Source organism: Pelophylax lessonae, assembly GCF_965119305.1.
Source record: "Pelophylax lessonae genome assembly, chromosome: 1".
NCBI classification, from domain to species: Eukaryota; Metazoa; Chordata; class Amphibia; order Anura; family Ranidae; genus Pelophylax; species Pelophylax lessonae.
The window spans coordinates 685,473,171-685,493,149 of NC_138768.1; the positions used below are offsets into that span (position 1 = coordinate 685,473,171).

At 45.2% G+C, this 19,979-nt stretch overlaps 1 protein-coding gene across 2 annotated transcripts in view; it reads right to left on the reverse strand.

Annotated features, from left to right (window-relative positions):
• FSTL5 (follistatin like 5) overlaps positions 1–19,979 on the reverse strand; it is a gene marked incomplete at its 3' end in the record, with an annotated part of 983,490 nt that overhangs the window by 532,006 nt on the left and 431,505 nt on the right. For both annotated transcript variants that reach the window (XM_082261833.1, XM_082261832.1), the window contains exon 4: positions 14,493–14,741. In XM_082261833.1, the coding sequence (XP_082117959.1) occupies positions 14,493–14,741 (249 nt within the window). The remainder of the gene's footprint in view (positions 1–14,492; positions 14,742–19,979) is intronic.

A 19,979-nucleotide genomic window follows, 5' to 3' on the forward strand; every position in this document is an offset into this window, starting at 1 on the left:
CTACTGCTGTTTGTATCACAGATCCTGCAACCACAAAGGAGGCTTTCAATAAAGATTCCAAAATTCTTATCAGCTGGATCTTTAAAAACCTGGGCATTATCCACAGGGCAGGTTAAACTCTTGTTAACCAAAGAAAGGGCAGCATCAACAGTGGGTATATACCATTTCTTAGTAAAATTTTTCCTCCATAGGATACAATAATGAAAATCTTATAGGAGGAACAAAAAATCCTATCAGGATGGTCCCAATCATTATACATTTCTTGCTCCCTGAGCGGATGTATGGGAAACGTCCAAGGGCTATGAAGAGGGCGCAATGAGCCTAAAGAGGAAATGGAGACTTCAGCTGTCTCTAAGGGAGGAAATTTGTGTCCAGACCGGACCATTTCAGTAAGATGCTGAACCAACAATCTCTGGGTTTGAGAGGCTGACAGAGACTTCTCTGACCCTGACTCCCCAGAAGTGGAAACCTCAGCTTGACCTACTATAGGATCTTCATGAGCTACTTCTTCCAAATCCTCTGCCCTATCCTGAACTGAATTCAGGGGGTGGCTCAGGTGAGGGGGATCTATCATGTTTCTTCCCTCTTAGTGATGCTGCAATCATGTCAGCAATCTTACCCTCAAGGTCGGCTAATGCCGATGTCAAATTGTCCTTAGTGACGTATGTTGTGGCAGAAGCACCTGGGGTAGCTACTATGCCTGATAACCATAATGGCCCAGATTGGCTAGTCTCCTCTGGCTGTTCAGGGGGTGTAGACACAGAGGAAGCACGACTAGGACCGTCAAGGCCTGATGGTTGCATCACAGTGCCACTTCCAACTGTGCCTCCCCCAGCCCTCTTTGGGGCAGACATTGCTTTATAGCAAGACAAACTTGAGGTACTAACTTATGTGTATCCAAGGCTTGTGCAAAGCTTATAAAGTTTATCGCACACAGCACTGATTATCCCAAGATACAAGACCTGTTTGTGCCAGTAAACATACACCCACAGTAATGCACGCAACCCAGCTACTTCTGCTCTGTGTTCCCTTCAGCCTCAGCAGAGGATAGCACGTTGGAAACAGTTAATTCTAAATTGTGCTAATTTATGCTGTACTGTGCATGCGTGGTGGGCTATGTGGCATCCACGTGCACGCTAATTGTGTTCAACATGCCCTCCATGCGGCGTACGCTTGTACATACATAAAGGCGAAGATTCTCACACACGCACGCGAATAGTCCTTCGCCACAGACACGCTATCAAGGGAGGAGACGAACATGCGTGCGCTTATGTGACAAAACGAAAACAGCAAACACATGGGATGAGAGCAGCTTAGACTGAATTTTGTTTGTCACAGCTGATACCTTTCAGGTGATCGGCCCAAGGCAAGAAAACAGTTTGATAACAAGAGGCAAAGAAATAATGTTTAAACAAACTTTGCATTATCCCACAGCTGCACAAGCTCATATAATCACATTTGATATAAATGGCACATTCAGGTGTCCTTTTATGAAATGGAGATGAGCAGTGATCCTGCTGATCACAGCTCATTTCCGATCATTCTCAGTTTATGAAACAGAAATGATCGCAGGAGAACATGTTCTCCGCTGATCATCTCTTCACATGGGAATCTGTCATTGACAGACACAGAAATGGCCAGGCTATGAAGCTGCGATCCCAGCACTTCACTGGCGATCTGTGCCAGAATTCACACTCCCGGGTTCACCAGCCTGGAGCTTGTGAAGCGGGGAGTGAAGACAGAATCGGGGGAGAACTGAGGGGGAAAAAGGAAGATTATGGACTTCCTTCTTCCTCGTTCAGACCCCCCAACACAGTAATCATGTCCCCCTGCCATATTTATGTATATATATACATGTATATATATACACACATACATGTAGATATATATTTAATGTGTATATATATATACAATGTATGTGTGTGTGTATTCAGTGTATATATATACATATTTATGTAAGGGGACTATTATTTATAACCTCGTGTACTCAGCAGTGATAATTTATCTCTGCTTGTTAAAGCGCGCGAGGGATTTTCATACTACTGTAATCTCGCTTTGTCTCACGAGATTACAGACGCTCCATTGACTTCTACACAGATCTCCGAGAAAACCGTTCTCCTCTGATCACCCTGGGCGAACTGAAGTTCTCCCATTCATAAAAGGGGTGCCAGATGTGATCATTTTCCCCGGAGAACTGTAGAGAAGCCAATGGAGAAAAAAATTCACCCGTTCATAAAAGGACACCTTAATCCCTAAGGAAAAGCCAGAGCTTTCAACAAGATGTATTTTGCATAGCTTAAAATCCACAGTCACATGCACACATTGGTTTGTCACAGCTGATACCTCTCAGGTAATCAGCACAGGGTGAAAACAGTGTGTCAGAAAAACAAGCACATAAATAATGCTTAACAGGATGTATTTTGCCTAGGCTTAACATCCATAGTCTCATGCAGAGACTCACATGGCACTCGGTCTCTGTTATCTTTTTAAAGAGAACGGTGCATAAAATATTTACAATCTGCAATTATGCCAGCAATTCTTTTCTTCAAGTTTGCTCTATGTATAAATACTTTACATTGGACTCACCAGTCCTTCTGTTTTGAAACAGGAATACAATCTTCACCCATCACGGTGAGCTTTGTCTTGGAGACCTTCAAGGACTGGGTACCCTTGTTTTAGAGGGGCCTTGGACCTGTAGAGCAACCTGCACAGAGCACTTTTGGGGTTTGGTATTTGGTCCGGATCCCAAGGTCCAGCACTTAAAAAGGATAGCATTACAGGCAAAACCTCATATCTGCTTCCCGAGGCTCAGATACCATCTCTTAGTAGCATATCTCCTTTCTTCCTTGAAAAGAAATGTGGAGAGACTCTCCACAGTGACCAATACCTTCAGACACTGGCAAAAAAACTGTGTCGGAGGGGTTATATAGGGGGACATCCTTTCTGATTGGTTGCCAGTGTCCTTCACCTAAAGGTGGCTATATAACCCCTATGTTATGATTTATGGCTCTGTGTCACATGATGTACGAAAATAAATAAGGATTGCTCTACCACTACTTAGCAATGCAAACTTCTCTAAGTTGCATATTTTTGATCCTTTGAATTGAGACACTAACTTATTTAAGTATACAGTAAATACGTAACATGTAGGCTCCTCACATAAGTTCTGGTGTGACTTTATTCATTATACTGGGGCTTTATTTACTTTGCTTTTAAATACCTTAACAGATTGGCCCTGCTCCAAGCCTGCAGTATCCATCTCCAAGGTTTACACACTTGTATTATTTGCTGGCAGAGATAGAGCACATCCCGCTCCAAAATATAATATAGCATACAAGTACTGCTACGCGCTTAATTCAACTCCAGTGTAAGGTAAATGAAAGACGCCCTTCATCTCTAATCCCTGGGACCTCCACAATTAAGTTCAATGTAGGTGAAATACCTTAGAGGGGGGTGACCGATGGGCGAGGATTTGAGCTGAAGCCTATCTTTCAATTACATTACACTGGAGTTGAATACAGTGTGTGGTGTTATCTTTATGCTACAGTGTTTTCGCTTGCACGGTATTGGATGATGGAAGTCAGTAGAGCTTCACCTCATTCGCTAAGCTAGGGGAAAATTGCTTTGCACAGTTAACAGTCTATTAGCCTTTAGTAAATCCAATCCATATTCTTTACATACAAAGTTTTCCTAGGTATATGATATGTAGGACCTGGCTAAAGGATAGCCTGAGGATTCCTCATTGTCAGTGTATACCTCCTGCAATTTTTTTGCACAGTATTGGAGTTGATTTATGAAAGGCACATAGACTATTCACTTTTCAGTGTTTTCCTGCAAAGTAAACATTTGCCTTTAGTAAATCAACCCCATATTTTCTACCTACAGAGTCTTCTTTGGTGCAGCTCTGCACTTCCTGCAGAGTCCAATTTATTGCCACTGCTAGTTGGACATCAGAAAACATTTCTGGCAGCAAGCAAAAAATACACTGCTCCTGCTATTCTGTAATAGCTCTGTGTTTAAAACAGGGTCTGTTACATCCGTAGAAGAGGCTTGGTATAATTAAAAAAGTATGATTGTTGTATTATTTGCAAATATTTAACCACTTCCCGCCCACCATATAGCAGAATGATGGCCGGAAAGAGGTTTAGTTATCCTGACTGGGCGTCATATGACGTCCAGCAGGATAAGCCACTCGCGCGCACCCGCGAGGATGCACAGTGCTGTGTGTCACTCTGACACACCGCATCTCCGATCCCGATAAAGAGCCTATGACGTAGGCTCTTTACCGTGTGATCAGCTGTGGCCAATCACAGCTGGTCACATCGTAACCAGGAAGTACCGTTTATCAGCTTTCCTCCATTCGCGCTGACAAGGCGCGAGTAGAGGAGAACCAGTTGGGGGGTCTCCTGATGGGGGGGGGGGGCCTGCACTGATAATCATTGATTATATGTGCAGACCCATCAGGGATGCCCACTAGAGCCCACCAAGGATGCCCACTAGAGTCCACCAGGAATGCCAATCAGTGCTAATTAAAAATGCCAATCAGTGCCCATTCGTAATGTCTGTCAGTGCCTCATCAGTGCTGCCTATTAGTGCCATCTATCAGTGCCCATCAGTGCCACCCATCAGTTCCCATCATTGCCACCCATCAGTACTGCCTAACAGTGCCACCTATCAGTGCCCATCAGCACCGCCTATCAGTGCCACAAAAAGTGCCCATCAATGTTGCATATCGGTGCCACCTTTCAGTGCCTATCAGTGCTTCATATCAGTGTCGCCTATCAGTGCCCATCAGAGTTACATATTAGTGCCTCATCATCAATATGATATAAAACCGTGCAAATAAAAGAAAAAGGAGAAGCTGCAGCTAAATAGTGGGATATCACCTGGGCAAAAGTAAACAAATTAAAAGCTGCGCTATAAATGACTGTATATACAAATGAATAAATAAATGAATATACAACCAATATGTGAATGTGCACTCTTACTAAACAGTATAGTGCCAAACCCAAATAAATATATAAATTACATATGCAAACAAGTATATAAATAAATGTGCACTCTAGTAATGAAAAATAGTGACAAAATCAAGAAAATTTGTGTTTAAAAAATTGAAACACAAATTAGCATATAAATAGTTAAGGGTAGTGAAAGTCCCAAACAAACTCTGTGCATAGAGTAAAAATGATAAAAAGTCCTCCACCACAGCAGTAGATAAAGATTCTCCTCTATGGTGCATCTGTCAGTAAAGCATGCCAGTGCGCTTACCAGATAATGGTAATAAATACACCAATCAGCATAAATTTCAAATGGGTCCAGATGGAGGAGCCGGTATGGATCAGGTAATGCCAGGGACTGTCACTGGATAGATGTTCCACCATATACCACACTTAGGCCATATAGCATGAACACCAACCATCCAGGGGTTAGCATACTGTATATGGAATAAAAAAGCCTCCATAGAGTAATATGTAAACAACACTTTAATCGTAAAAAGAAAAGAGCACACATTCAGTAGATAAAATAGCACTATATTCATAGAAATACACTCTCACCCATCCTTCCGGGTTTTGCGTGATGACGCAAAAAAAGTTGATTCTCTGGATAGGTCTGATTTATTACAAACAAAGATACGATCTAACAAGTTTGATTCCTCTTCTTCTTTTTCTTTGCCATTTGTCACTACTTTTTCTACTCAATGTAAAACCATCAAACATATAATGGAATGGCATTGGCATATTTTAAAAAATGATAGAGTACTAAGTGGTGCTCTATCAGAGAAACCAAGGGTCATATTCAAAGGGGTCTCAACGCTTCGAGATAAACTGGCCCTGAATGTCCAAATTCCCCCCGTTGCTAAACCTAGCTTTCTTGGTAGCCTGGTTGGCTACTACAGATGCAACAGGTGTCATGTTTGCTCTGTAAACAAATGCAAACAGAGAAGCATCAAGGACTTTACATCCACTTGCACGGGTTTGACACACCTTATTAAACCCTTTATATCATGTTCTAGAATGGGGGTGGTCTATCTACTGCAGTGCCCGTGTCGCCTGCCATATATAGGCAGAACTAAACGCCCCCTTTCTGTTCGTATCAATGAACACATTGCAAATATCAGGAAGGGTTTTAAAAATCATTCTGTATCCAAACATTATCTTTTGAAACACAACAAAGACCCCTCTAACACCATTTTTTGGGTATAGATAAATTCAGCCCCCACTGGTGAGGGGAACCATTAGTCAGAGGTCTATCCAAATTAGAAATGTCCTGGATATATAGGGTTAAAACCTTTACACCATTTGGTCTAAATGTAGACACAGATGTAAACGCATTTATTGACAATTTGTGAATTTTATGCAAGTTTGTTTATTGATCTATGTGAACTTCGTGTGAGTCACAATATTCTCAATTTAGGGATTTGTTCTAGTTCATTGCCATCCTTTTTTATTGGTTCACTAAGCATATACTTAGTTATGTTTTGATTCAGTTAATGCTAATATAAGTTTTTGGGGTTTATATTCTGCATTATAGGACCAATATGACTGATTATTAATTCTCTATAAGATTTTGGTTGTCAACCTGCCAACATTCATGCTGGTTTGTCTGACAGAGAATGCAATATTTGTATTCTTATGTAATTACTTAATTTATCTTTGTTTGCCAGCCTCTGAGTCCTATGTTTGACTTTTTAATAAACTTTTTTATATATAATTTTTTTAAATTTATTTTTTAAATAATTAATTTAATTTTGGTCTGGGGCAGCATGATTGATGCCATCATGACATCATCGTCTGGGCTGATATGTTTTTTATATTGTCTGGTCATTTTTGGGTTATTGCCCGATCTATTGAGTTTAATGCAACTATGCATTAGTTGTATTTTGATTCATTTACTCCCCAGTATTGCTTTTTTATGAATATGGGCAAATTTTCCCTGATCAAATATGGTGCCCATCAATATATACTGTATATATACAGATTATTAACAACAGTTTACAATCAAGGTGGGCTGAATTTAAATATACCGTGTTGCTGCTTGATGGCCGTATAACTATTATTTCCCTCGGTCTTGTGTAGTGTTCCAATTGCAGCACGGTTGTTGGTTACCGCAAGTACTGACAATGTTTCCATTCTCAAACATGGCCCCCGTTGAGTGTTATTGCAGCTCAGACAGGGGCGGTACTTACTTTATGGTATATAAGTGGTGTAGTCAGCACGCCACTCGTACCCCCAGGAAGACGTCAGCTGTGACGAAATGCGTCGTGACCTACTACATTGGTTAACGGCCAATGTGGACGCTCTGAGGGGTGATGAACCCCTGGACTACTGGGTGGGCAGGCTTGACCTCTGGCCAGAGCTTGCACAATTTGCAATGGAACTGTTGGCTTGCCCCCCATCCAGTGTCCTGTCCGAAAGGACGTTCAGCGCAGCAGGGGGGATCGTGACTGATAAGTGCACTCGCCTAGCTCATAACAGTGTTTAATACCTCACATTTATAAAAATGAATGAGGCATGGATCTCTGAGGAATTTAACACATGTTACCAGTAGACCATGTTTCATTGAAATTCCTCATGACAGGCCACAAGTATCCGCCAGACCGCCATCCACCCACAACAATTTATGGTCCTTGTCTTCTGTAAATACAGCGGTATAAAAAGGCATTTCATGTCCATTGAATGCCTATTTTTGGGGCCTTTCATGGCCCAAAATTTTTTTTTTCTGTCAATGCCTAATGTACCTCCAGCCACAGAATACAACGTTCTTAGCTGTCTGCTAAACTCATGTGGGCTAATTTTTGGGCCCTTTTATGGCCGACACTTACTTATTTATTCTGTGAATGCCTAATGTACCTCCAGCCACAGAATACAATATTCTTAGCTGTCAGGTAAACCCATGTGGGCTAATTTTTGGGGCCTATAGTGGCCGACACTTACTTCTGTATCCTGTGAATGCCTAATGTACCTTCAGCCACAGAATACAACGTTTTTAGCTGTCAGGTAAACCCATGTGGGCTAATTTTTGTGGCCTATAGTGGCCGACACTTACTTCTTGTCATGGTCTTACCTTCTTGCTGTTCTCCTTCGTTTGACATGTGCTGGCGGCCATCTTGGTTTCTGGGTTTCTTGTAGCCTCCCACCCTGCGGCTCCTCCTTCCCACTGGGAGGAGCTGGATGCCTAGCTCATATATATAGGAGGTCTGTGGCTTCAGTTCCCTGCTTGGTCCTCCTGTGTTCACATGCTACTAAGACTGCTGCTACTTCTGGTTCCTGTTCCTGGCTTCGTCTGACTACCCTGTTGGTTCCTGATCCTGGCTTTGTCTGACTACCCTGTTGGTTCCTGATCCTGGCTTCGTCTGACTACCCTGCTGGTTCCTGACCCCTGGCTTCGCAAAGACTCTGCATCGGTTTCGCCATCCGTTTGGACTTTTGCTTTATAGCTTGTTTTTCAATAAAGCTGTCTTATTTTCACTTATCTGTTGTTGTACGTCTGGTTCATGGTTCCGTGACATTAGGACCAAGCCATGAATTCTGACGGTACAGGGCCATCCTCGCTACCCACGCTGGTTGCCAGACTTGATCAGCAGGATCACCTGTTGGGTCGGTTCGCCGTGGCGTTGCAAACCCTGCTTGAACGCACGGTACCACAGGCCACAAATTCTGACGGTACAGGGCCATCCTCACTACCCACGCTGGTTGCCAGACTTGATCAGCAGGATCACCTGTTGGGTCAGTTCGCCGTGGCGTTGCAAACCCTGCTTGAACGCACGGTTCATTTCGCTCCCGTTGCCGATGGGTCGGTTGTCGCTCCTGGGTCCGCTCCTACTGCCGCTCCGGTTGTTGCGCCAGAGTCTACCCCGACACCTGTTGTTGCGCCCGCGGTGTTTCGGGGTATGTCCGGTTCTGCCCCCCTTCCACAGCGCTTTGGGGGAGAGCCAACTCAGTGCCGAGGTTTCCTTAACCAGGTGGGCATTTATTTCGAGTTGCTGCCACATGCCTTTCCTACTGAGAGATCAAAGGTGGGCTTCTTAATCTCGCTGCTCTCGGACAAGGCCTTGGCCTGGGCCAGCCCTTTATGGGAGAACAACAATCCGGTGGTTGCCGAGTTTTCCGGTTTTGTTGCTTCTCTTCGGAAGGTATTCGATGTGCCGGCTCGTGCTGCCTCTGCTGCGAAGCTCCTTATGTCCATCAGACAGGGTTCACGATCCGTAGCTGAATACGCCATTGAGTTTCGTACCCTGGCAGCAGAGGTGGGCTGGAATAATGAGGCTCTGGTCGCTGCTTTCTCTCATGGTCTCTCGGATGCCTTGAAGGATGAGGTTGCAGCTAAGGACCTACCAGTGGAGCTCGAGTCTCTTATTTCTTTCCTGATTTTGATTGACACCAGACTCAGGGAGAGACCTTCCTTTAAGGAGAGTCTGCGGAGGCCTCCTAACAGATTGGCGCCTACCTTTGTTGTCCCACCCGTGCCTTCCTCTCCTCCCACGCCTCCTGGGGATGACTTGTCTGGGGGTGAACCCATGCAGCTGGGGTTTGCTCGCCTGTCCGAGGGGGAGAGGGTACTCCGGAGACGCGAGGGCCGATGCATGTACTGTGGTCTCGGTGGGCATTTTCGGTTGGCATGTCCGAACCTTTCAGGGAAACGCTCGCACCTGAGATCCTGTCGGGGGCAGATCTTGGGTGGAGTCTCCTCGTCCCCGGTTTCCCGTGTTGACAAACCACTGATCACTGTTGTCCTTTCCTGGGTCGGGGGCTCGGTGATGACCCTGGCGTTGGTGGACTCTGGTGCTGGTGGTTTGTTCATTGATAGTGTGTTCGCTGCCGCCAATTCCATTCCTCTGCAGGCTCGAGGTTCTCCTCTGGCTCTTGAGGCGATAGACGGCAGACCCCTTCTGCCGCCACACGTGACTCATGAGACCCTTCCAGTGGGGTTAGCCATTGGTGCCGTCCACAGAGAGTCGGTCTGCTTCCAGGTTATTTCGTCTCCACACTACTCGGTGGTCTTGGGGTACCCCTGGCTCCAGAAGCATAATCCGATTTTCGATTGGAGATCGGCCGAGATCCTCTCGTGGTCACCGCAGTGTGGGACTAGTTGCATCCATGGGCCTGTCAAGTTGCTGTGTACTTCCTCGGACTCTCTGTTGCCCCCTGAATACGAGGAGTACCGGGATGTATTCGATAAGGTGCGCGCGGTTGCCCTACCTCCGCACCGCCCATACGATTGTGCCATCGAGTTACAATCTGGTGCCGTTCCTCCTCGTGGCAAAGTCTATCCACTGTCGGTAGCGGAGAATGAGGCCATGGAGGAGTACGTGAGGGAGGCGCTTTCACGTGGACACATTCGCAAATCCTCGTCCCCGGCAGGGGCTGGATTTTTCTTTGTGAAAAAGAAGGGCGGTGAGTTGAGGCCTTGCATCGATTACAGGGGTCTCAATCGCATCACGATCAAGAACGCTTACCCGATACCCTTGATTTCCGAGCTGTTCGATCGCCTTAAAGGGGCCACGGTCTTTACCAAACTCGACCTGAGGGCGGCATATAACCTCGTAAGGATCAAGGCGGGCGATGAGTGGAAGACCGCGTTTAACACCAGGACCGGTCATTATGAATCCTTGGTTATGCCCTTTGGGCTGTGCAATGCGCCCGCAGTCTTTCAGGAATTCATCAACGATGTTTTCCGTGACCTGTTGCAGCAGTGTGTGGTGGTCTACCTGGATGACATCTTGGTATATTCTGAGTCCATGGAGACCCACATTCTGGATGTCAAACGAGTGTTGCAACGGTTACGAGAGAACAAGCTGTTCGGTAAGCTTGAGAAATGCGAATTTCACCGATCCCAGGTAACCTTCTTAGGTTACATCATTTCCGCTGAGGGGTTCTCCATGGATCCTGAGAAGGTTTCGGCTGTCTTACAGTGGCCCCAGCCCAGTGGTCTTCGCTCCCTGCAGCGCTTTTTGGGCTTCGCCAATTATTATCGGAAGTTCATCAGGGACTTTTCCATGCTAGCCAAGCCTCTCACGGATCTGACCAGGAAGGGCAGTAATTCCCAGGTCTGGCCGCCCGAGGCCATCCGAGCTTTTGAGGCTCTAAAGTCCGCCTTTGTGTCGGCTCCGATTCTGTCGCATCCCAACCCTGGGTTGCCCTTTGTCCTCGAGGTGGACGCGTCTGAGGCGGGAGTAGGCGCCCTTCTGTCTCAGCGTAGAACACCAGAGGGTCCTCTGCTTCCTTGTGGGTTTTACTCCCGGAAACTGTCTTCCGCGGAGTGCAACTACCAGATTGGTGACAGGGAGTTATTGGCCATCGTGCAGGCTCTTAAAGAATGGAGGCACTTGCTCGAGGGTTCGGTGGTTCCGGTCCTCATCCTGACGGACCACAAGAATCTGACCTACCTCTCTGAGGCCAAGAGATTGACACCACGCAGGCCAGATGGGCTCTGTTCTTGTCACGTTTTAATTACGTGGTCTCCTACCTACCCGGTTCCAAGAACATCAGGGCTGATGCCTTATCACGGCAGTACTCCGACCTGTCCAGGGAGGAGTCGATTCCGACTTCGGTCATACCTCCGAATCAGATCCTGGCTGCCATTCGCACCAGCCTGACCTCTCCCCTGGGTGAGCAGATTTTGGCGGCTCAATCTGGTGCTCCCTCTGGGAGACCCAACGGCAGATGTTTTGTGCCTGAGGAGTTGCGCACTCGGTTGTTGCGAACCTACCATAACTCCAAGACCGCGGGGCATCCTGGAAAGAATCAGCTGTCCTGGGCTGTTTCACGTCTGTTCTGGTGGCCTTCCCTACGTTCCGACATCGCCGCATATGTAGCGGCATGCTCCGTTTGTGCCCAGAGTAAGTCCCCTCGGCACCTTCCGTTGGGCCTTCTGCAACCCTTAGCCACCGGGGAGCGCCCATGGTCACACCTGGGGATGGATTTCATTGTGGACCTCCCTGCATCCCGAGGCCATACGGTTATTCTCATGATTGTGGATCGGTTTTCCAAAATGTGTCACTGTGTTCCTCTCAAGAAGTTACCCTCTGCACAGGAGTTGGCCACGATTTTTGCCAGGGAGGTCTTCCGGTTGCACGGTTTGCCCAAGGAGATTGTGTCGGATCGGGGGAGTCAGTTTGTGTCCAGGTTCTGGCGCGCCTTTTGCTCCCAGTTGGGGATTCATCTCTCCTTCTCCTCGGCCTACCACCCTCAGTCCAATGGGGCCGCAGAACGATCCAATCAGGCCTTGGAGCAATTCCTTCGTTGCTATGTCTCCGATCACCAAGACAATTGGGTTGACCTCCTGCCTTGGGCTGAGTTTGCCAGGAACACGGCGGTGAACTCTTCCTCTGGGACGTCTCCCTTCATGGCCAACTATGGGTTCCAACCTGCCGTGTTACCGGAGGTATTCTCTCCCCAGGATATTCCGGCTGTGGAGGATCACCTTTCCGTCCTACGTGCTTCTTGGGTACAGATCCAGAAGTCCCTTGAGGTCTCTGCGCAGCGCCAGAGACTCCAGGTTGATCGCAGACGAGCGCCTGCTCCTTCCTACCAGGCCGGAGACCGTGTATGGTTGTCCACCCGCAACCTCAACCTTCGAGTGCCCACTCCCAAGCTGGCGCCTCGCTTTGTTGGTCCCTTCCGAGTGCTTCGCAGGGTAAACCCGGTAGCCTATGCCCTTGCGCTTCCTCCTGGCATGCGGATCTCCAACGTGTTTCATGTCTCCCTGTTGAAGCCTCTGGTGTGTAATCGTTTCACTTCCTCGGTTCCTCGGCCTCGTCCGGTCCGAGTGGGCAATCGTGAGGAGTATGAGGTGAGCAATATCCTGGACTCACGCCTGGTCCGCGGTCGGGTGCAGTTTTTGGTTCATTGGCGTGGTTATGGTCCAGAGGAGCGTTCCTGGGTTCCCTCCGCAGATGTCCATGCTCCTGCCTTGCTCCGAGCCTTCCACGCACGCTTCCCTCAGAAACCGTTCTTTACTCCGCGGAGGAGGGGCCCTTGAGGGGGAGGTACTGTCATGGTCTTACCTTCTTGCTGTTCTCCTTCGTTTGACATGTGCTGGCGGCCATCTTGGTTTCTGGGTTTCTTGTAGCCTCCCACCCTGCGGCTCCTCCTTCCCACTGGGAGGAGCTGGATGCCTAGCTCATATATATAGGAGGTCTGTGGCTTCAGTTCCCTGCTTGGTCCTCCTGTGTTCACATGCTACTAAGACTGCTGCTACTTCTGGTTCCTGTTCCTGGCTTCGTCTGACTACCCTGTTGGTTCCTGATCCTGGCTTTGTCTGACTACCCTGTTGGTTCCTGATCCTGGCTTCGTCTGACTACCCTGCTGGTTCCTGACCCCTGGCTTCGCAAAGACTCTGCATCGGTTTCGCCATCCGTTTGGACTTTTGCTTTATAGCTTGTTTTTCAATAAAGCTGTCTTATTTTCACTTATCTGTTGTTGTACGTCTGGTTCATGGTTCCGTGACACTTCTGTATCCTGTGAATGCCTAATGTACCTTCAGCTACAGAATAAAACGTTCTTAGCTGTCAGGTAAACGCATGTGGGCTAATTTTTGGGGCCTATAGTGGCGACACTTACTTTTTTATCCTGTGAATGCCTAATTTTTCAGACTGGAATTGAAAATCAATAATGGGTCTGTAAACATTCTGCCAAATTGTGAAATGGATGCGGACCCATTTTACAGATGTGTGAATGGACTCAATATGTAGTTGACATGTATATACCGGCTGCTGTCAGTGCTGGCTGATTTATGAAAACAATTTTTTTTGCTGTAAAAAAAAACAAAAAAATTTTTAGGGCAACTTTTCCAATTGCAATACTTCTGTTATGACATTGTCCATGTGGTGGGACTATTTGTGCACAGATAGCAAGTCTTTTGTGGCTGCAAATATGACCTAAATGTTTTTAAAGTTCCCCTCCCATTGAAGTCAATGGGGCCCGCCACGCACTTGCGGTTCGCGGACATTTGAGAAAATTTGCGTCTGACGTTCGCGAACCGCCTCGGCTGATGTTCATCCATCACTAATTTTATATCATATCTTGTAATTGGAGTAAAATAATATACAGTATATGGTATAGTTCTGCTTTGTGGGGTTTTTTAATCTGAAGATGAAATAAAGAGAACCTTTTATGTTGGGAATGTTGGTCTATTTCTACTTGTGTACAGTATATGTATTCTTGAAAGATGGGTAACGGCACGCTTTGAAGGAGGAATTATATCTTTCAGTAGGAAACCATTTTTTTTTACATTAGGCTAGGTTCGGATAACTGTTTTTTCCTTTGGCTATATCTTATATCTATCTATCTCACATATCTATATCTTACATTCAGGACAACAGAAGGATTTCTCCTCATTTTGACACAGACAGCAAAAGAATTTTCTATTCCTCAAAAATGTTGGCTTTGGATATACCTTGATGATATAGCTCAAATTAAAGCACTAGAAACATTGTGTAATACATCAGTTTTAGGATAGTCTTTTAACCAAGTGAAGCCTTATTATCTCACCTTTAAGAAAACAATCTTCATTGTGAACCATGAATATTTTTTGCTTTTTATGACAAGCTGCTTTGTGAACTTCACAGTGATTTTCATAGAACTCTCCATCTGAGCCACAGACAGGCTTATAATGAGGTTTACAGTGCTCCATACATGCACACTCTGCTTGTCTGGTCTCTTGGTTAATTACACAATGTCTTCCAAGGCCACAGTACTTGTTTTCGCAAGATCCTTGTTCATCCTCATGATCAAAATAACCTGTAAAAGAAAAAGCAAAGTAAAAAGCTATGTTTAGTTTCAAGCAAGCAATACGTATTTGATAAGAAAAGTTGCTGTAAGCTTTGCTGCCTTACCGCATTGTACACAACAAACTTTTATTTAGAAATAAATTTGTAGCAAAGCATTTCCTGTATGTGTGAAAGCAAGAAAATAGAAGCAAAGTTGGGACTTTAAATGGGGTGGGACCAGACCATAATAGATATATATGTAATGAAAGGGACACAGGATAATGTAAAATCGTATGTTTATTGCAAGTCTATAGACCAGATACTAATATAGCCAAATGTTCACTGAAACCGTGTAGCCCATGGTAATGGGGTACACCTAAATGAAACAAAGGTAAGTAATCATCACTGGCTACACTTTCCTTGTTCTCTTGGCTCCTCTGGATCTCATTAACAGCTCCCTTGTACAACCATTACTATTATTATTAGTATTACTTTCTTACATCTATATTACCCCTATTTATCCTACAGATGGATACTTTACCATCAGTGGAGGCTATATTACGACCCCTTCTGGAGGATCTCACTTCACTTAGCACTTATTGGTATGACTGTGCGGCGCACGCAGGCTTTGCCCCCTCAGTTCCCGGGTGAGACCTATCCCCTGGACTTCACGCCACCCCAGTGTAAGCTCTACCCCCCTAACAGGGTTATGTGGTTCTACTCGCTTATTATTTTTATTTCCATTTTATTTCATTTTACTTATTCATGTATATTCTCTTTAGACCTTGCAACATGCCTACTCCTGACGAAGTGATATTTTTTCACGAAACGCGTTGAGTTCAACACAGGCTATGTCAGCTTTTAAAAGTTATTGTTGTTATACTGTGTATTTATGACCCCTTGTTTATGCTCTATGTACCTATTTGTATGTACCAGGATAATAATGTATTACCATGTACCTCTGTCTTGGACCTTGTATACTTACCTTTGTTTCATTTAGGTGTACCCCATTACCATGGGCTACACGGTTTCAGTGAACATTTGGCTATATTAGTATCTGGTCTATAGACTTGCAATAAACATACGATTTTACATTATCCTGTGTCCCTTTCATTACATATATATCTATTATGGTCTGGTCCCACCCCATTTAAAGTCCCAACTTTGCTTCTATTTTCTTGCTTTCATGCAAACAGGGATGGAGACTCCGGTGGTCAGGAGTCTCATTTAAAGTCCCAACCCCCTTCCCCCATAACAATTGATTTAGGGATGGAGGTGTGGTTTACCAGCGCTATTTTTATGTTTTATTACAACAATTTTTGTTAGCTGCATGCATACCTTCAATATCTGGTCTTATAATTTGGTCCTATATACACGTTTTGTCAATTTAATTATTTTTATTTTTTCCTTACAAAATTACCAATATTACTATGACTATGTTATGTACAAGCCCTCTGGATTTATGTGTGTTCCGGGGTTGTGTCTTCCCCGGGAACTGCGATGGGCTCCGTCCGCTTCCTGTTCCGCCTCCTTTCCTTCCCTCCCCCCGACCTTGTTGGGCGGGGTCTAGGCTGGGAGGCCGGGTGGCGGCCGCAGCTCATCGGCGCCACGCATTCCCGTGCGGGATATGACGTCACAATGTGGCGCCCAGGTCCTGTCACGTGGCTGTCCATCTTGCGCATTAATGCGGAGGCTCCACTGACGTCTCTGTCGGTTTGGTGGCTTCATACTATTGTGCAGTAGTGTGACGCTGGGTGCAATCCCTGCCTTTGCGCCTGCCCAGGTACCTATCACTCTATTTTGGTTTCCTACACTTATCTCTTTGTACACCCTTTTGGCATACTTCCTTGGTTTTGCCCATCTACAATCTTACATGGATACTCTTTGGGGATCTTACATTGGATATCTCCCTTTCATTATTATCTTATTTGCTCCCACTTTTTCTTTATCACACCCTTTATTATCTGGTGGTCCACTATGATATATACTATTCTTAACACCATAGGTGGTTTACTTATATATTCCCATATTACTTGGTGGCTCTCTGCATTACTTTGTAATCATCACTGGCTACACTTTCCTTGTTCTCTTGGCTCCTCTGGATCTCATTAACAGCTCCCTTGTACAACCATTACTATTATTATTAGTATTACTTTCTTACATCTATATTACCCCTATTTATCCTACAGATGGATACTTTACCATCAGTGGAGGCTATATTACGACCCCTTCTGGAGGATCTCACTTCACTTAGCACTTATTGGTATGACTGTGCGGCGCACGCAGGCTTTGCCCCCTCAGTTCCCGGGTGAGACCTATCCCCTGGACTTCACGCCACCCCAGTGTAAGCTCTACCCCCCTAACAGGGTTATGTGGTTCTACTCGTTTATTATTTTTATTTCCATTTTATTTCATTTTACTTATTCATGTATATTCTCTTTAGACCTTGCAACATGCCTACTCCTGACGAAGTGATATTTTTTCACGAAACGCGTTGAGTTCAACACAGGCTATGTCAGCTTTTAAAAGTTATTGTTGTTATACTGTGTATTTATGACCCCTTGTTTATGCTCTATGTACCTATTTGTATGTACCAGGATAATAATGTATTACCATGTACCTCTGTCTTGGACCTTGTATACTTACCTTTGTTTCATTTAGGTGTACCCCATTACCATGGGCTACACGGTTTCAGTGAACATTTGGCTATATTAGTATCTGGTCTATAGACTTGCAATAAACATACGATTTTACATTATCCTGTGTCCCTTTCATTACATATATATCTATTATGGTCTGGTCCCACCCCATTTAAAGTCCCAACTTTGCTTCTATTTTCTTGCTTTCATGCAAACAGGGATGGAGACTCCGGTGGTCAGGAGTCTCATTTAAAGTCCCAACCCCCTTCCCCCATAACAATTGATTTAGGGATGGAGGTGTGGTTTACCAGCGCTATTTTTATGTTTTATTACAACAATTTTTGTTAGCTGCATGCATACCTTCAATATCTGGTCTTATAATTTGGTCCTATATACACGTTTTGTCAATTTAATTATTTTTATTTTTTCCTTACAAAATTACCAATATTACTATGACTATGTTATGTACAAGCCCTCTGGATTTATGTGTGTTCCGGGGTTGTGTCTTCCCCGGGAACTGCGATGGGCTCCGTCCGCTTCCTGTTCCGCCTCCTTTCCTTCCCTCCCCCCGACCTTGTTGGGCGGGGTCTAGGCTGGGAGGCCGGGTGGCGGCCGCAGCTCATCGGCGCCACGCATTCCCGTGCGGGATATGACGTCACAATGTGGCGCCCAGGTCCTGTCACGTGGCTGTCCATCTTGCGCATTAATGCGGAGGCTCCACTGACGTCTCTGTCGGTTTGGTGGCTTCATACTATTGTGCAGTAGTGTGACGCTGGGTGCAATCCCTGCCTTTGCGCCTGCCCAGGTACCTATCACTCTATTTTGGTTTCCTACACTTATCTCTTTGTACACCCTTTTGGCATACTTCCTTGGTTTTGCCCATCTACAATCTTACATGGATACTCTTTGGGGATCTTACATTGGATATCTCCCTTTCATTATTATCTTATTTGCTCCCACTTTTTCTTTATCACACCCTTTATTATCTGGTGGTCCACTATGATATATACTATTCTTAACACCATAGGTGGTTTACTTATATATTCCCATATTACTTGGTGGCTCTCTGCATTACTTTGTAATCATCACTGGCTACACTTTCCTTGTTCTCTTGGCTCCTCTGGATCTCATTAACAGCTCCCTTGTACAACCATTACTATTATTATTAGTATTACTTTCTTACATCTATATTACCCCTATTTATCCTACAGATGGATACTTTACCATCAGTGGAGGCTATATTACGACCCCTTCTGGAGGATCTCACTTCACTTAGCACTTATTGGTATGACTGTGCGGCGCACGCAGGCTTTGCCCCCTCAGTTCCCGGGTGAGACCTATCCCCTGGACTTCACGCCACCCCAGTGTAAGCTCTACCCCCCTAACAGGGTTATGTGGTTCTACTCGCTTATTATTTTTATTTCCATTTTATTTCATTTTACTTATTCATGTATATTCTCTTTAGACCTTGCAACATGCCTACTCCTGACGAAGTGATATTTTTTCACGAAACGCGTTGAGTTCAACACAGGCTATGTCAGCTTTTAAAAGTTATTGTTGTTATACTGTGTATTTATGACCCCTTGTTTATGCTCTATGTACCTATTTGTATGTACCAGGATAATAATGTATTACCATGTACCTCTGTCTTGGACCTTGTATACTTACCTTTGTTTCATTTAGGTGTACCCCATTACCATGGGCTACACGGTTTCAGTGAACATTTGGCTATATTAGTATCTGGTCTATAGACTTGCAATAAACATACGATTTTACATTATCCTGTGTCCCTTTCATTACATATATATCTATTATGGTCTGGTCCCACCCCATTTAAAGTCCCAACTTTGCTTCTATTTTCTTGCTTTCATGCAAACAGGGATGGAGACTCCGGTGGTCAGGAGTCTCATTTAAAGTCCCAACCCCCTTCCCCCATAACAATTGATTTAGGGATGGAGGTGTGGTTTACCAGCGCTATTTTTATGTTTTATTACAACAATTTTTGTTAGCTGCATGCATACCTTCAATATCTGGTCTTATAATTTGGTCCTATATACACGTTTTGTCAATTTAATTATTTTTATTTTTTCCTTACAAAATTACCAATATTACTATGACTATGTTATGTACAAGCCCTCTGGATTTATGTGTGTTCCGGGGTTGTGTCTTCCCCGGGAACTGCGATGGGCTCCGTCCGCTTCCTGTTCCGCCTCCTTTCCTTCCCTCCCCCCGACCTTGTTGGGCGGGGTCTAGGCTGGGAGGCCGGGTGGCGGCCGCAGCTCATCGGCGCCACGCATTCCCGTGCGGGATATGACGTCACAATGTGGCGCCCAGGTCCTGTCACGTGGCTGTCCATCTTGCGCATTAATGCGGAGGCTCCACTGACGTCTCTGTCGGTTTGGTGGCTTCATACTATTGTGCAGTAGTGTGACGCTGGGTGCAATCCCTGCCTTTGCGCCTGCCCAGGTACCTATCACTCTATTTTGGTTTCCTACACTTATCTCTTTGTACACCCTTTTGGCATACTTCCTTGGTTTTGCCCATCTACAATCTTACATGGATACTCTTTGGGGATCTTACATTGGATATCTCCCTTTCATTATTATCTTATTTGCTCCCACTTTTTCTTT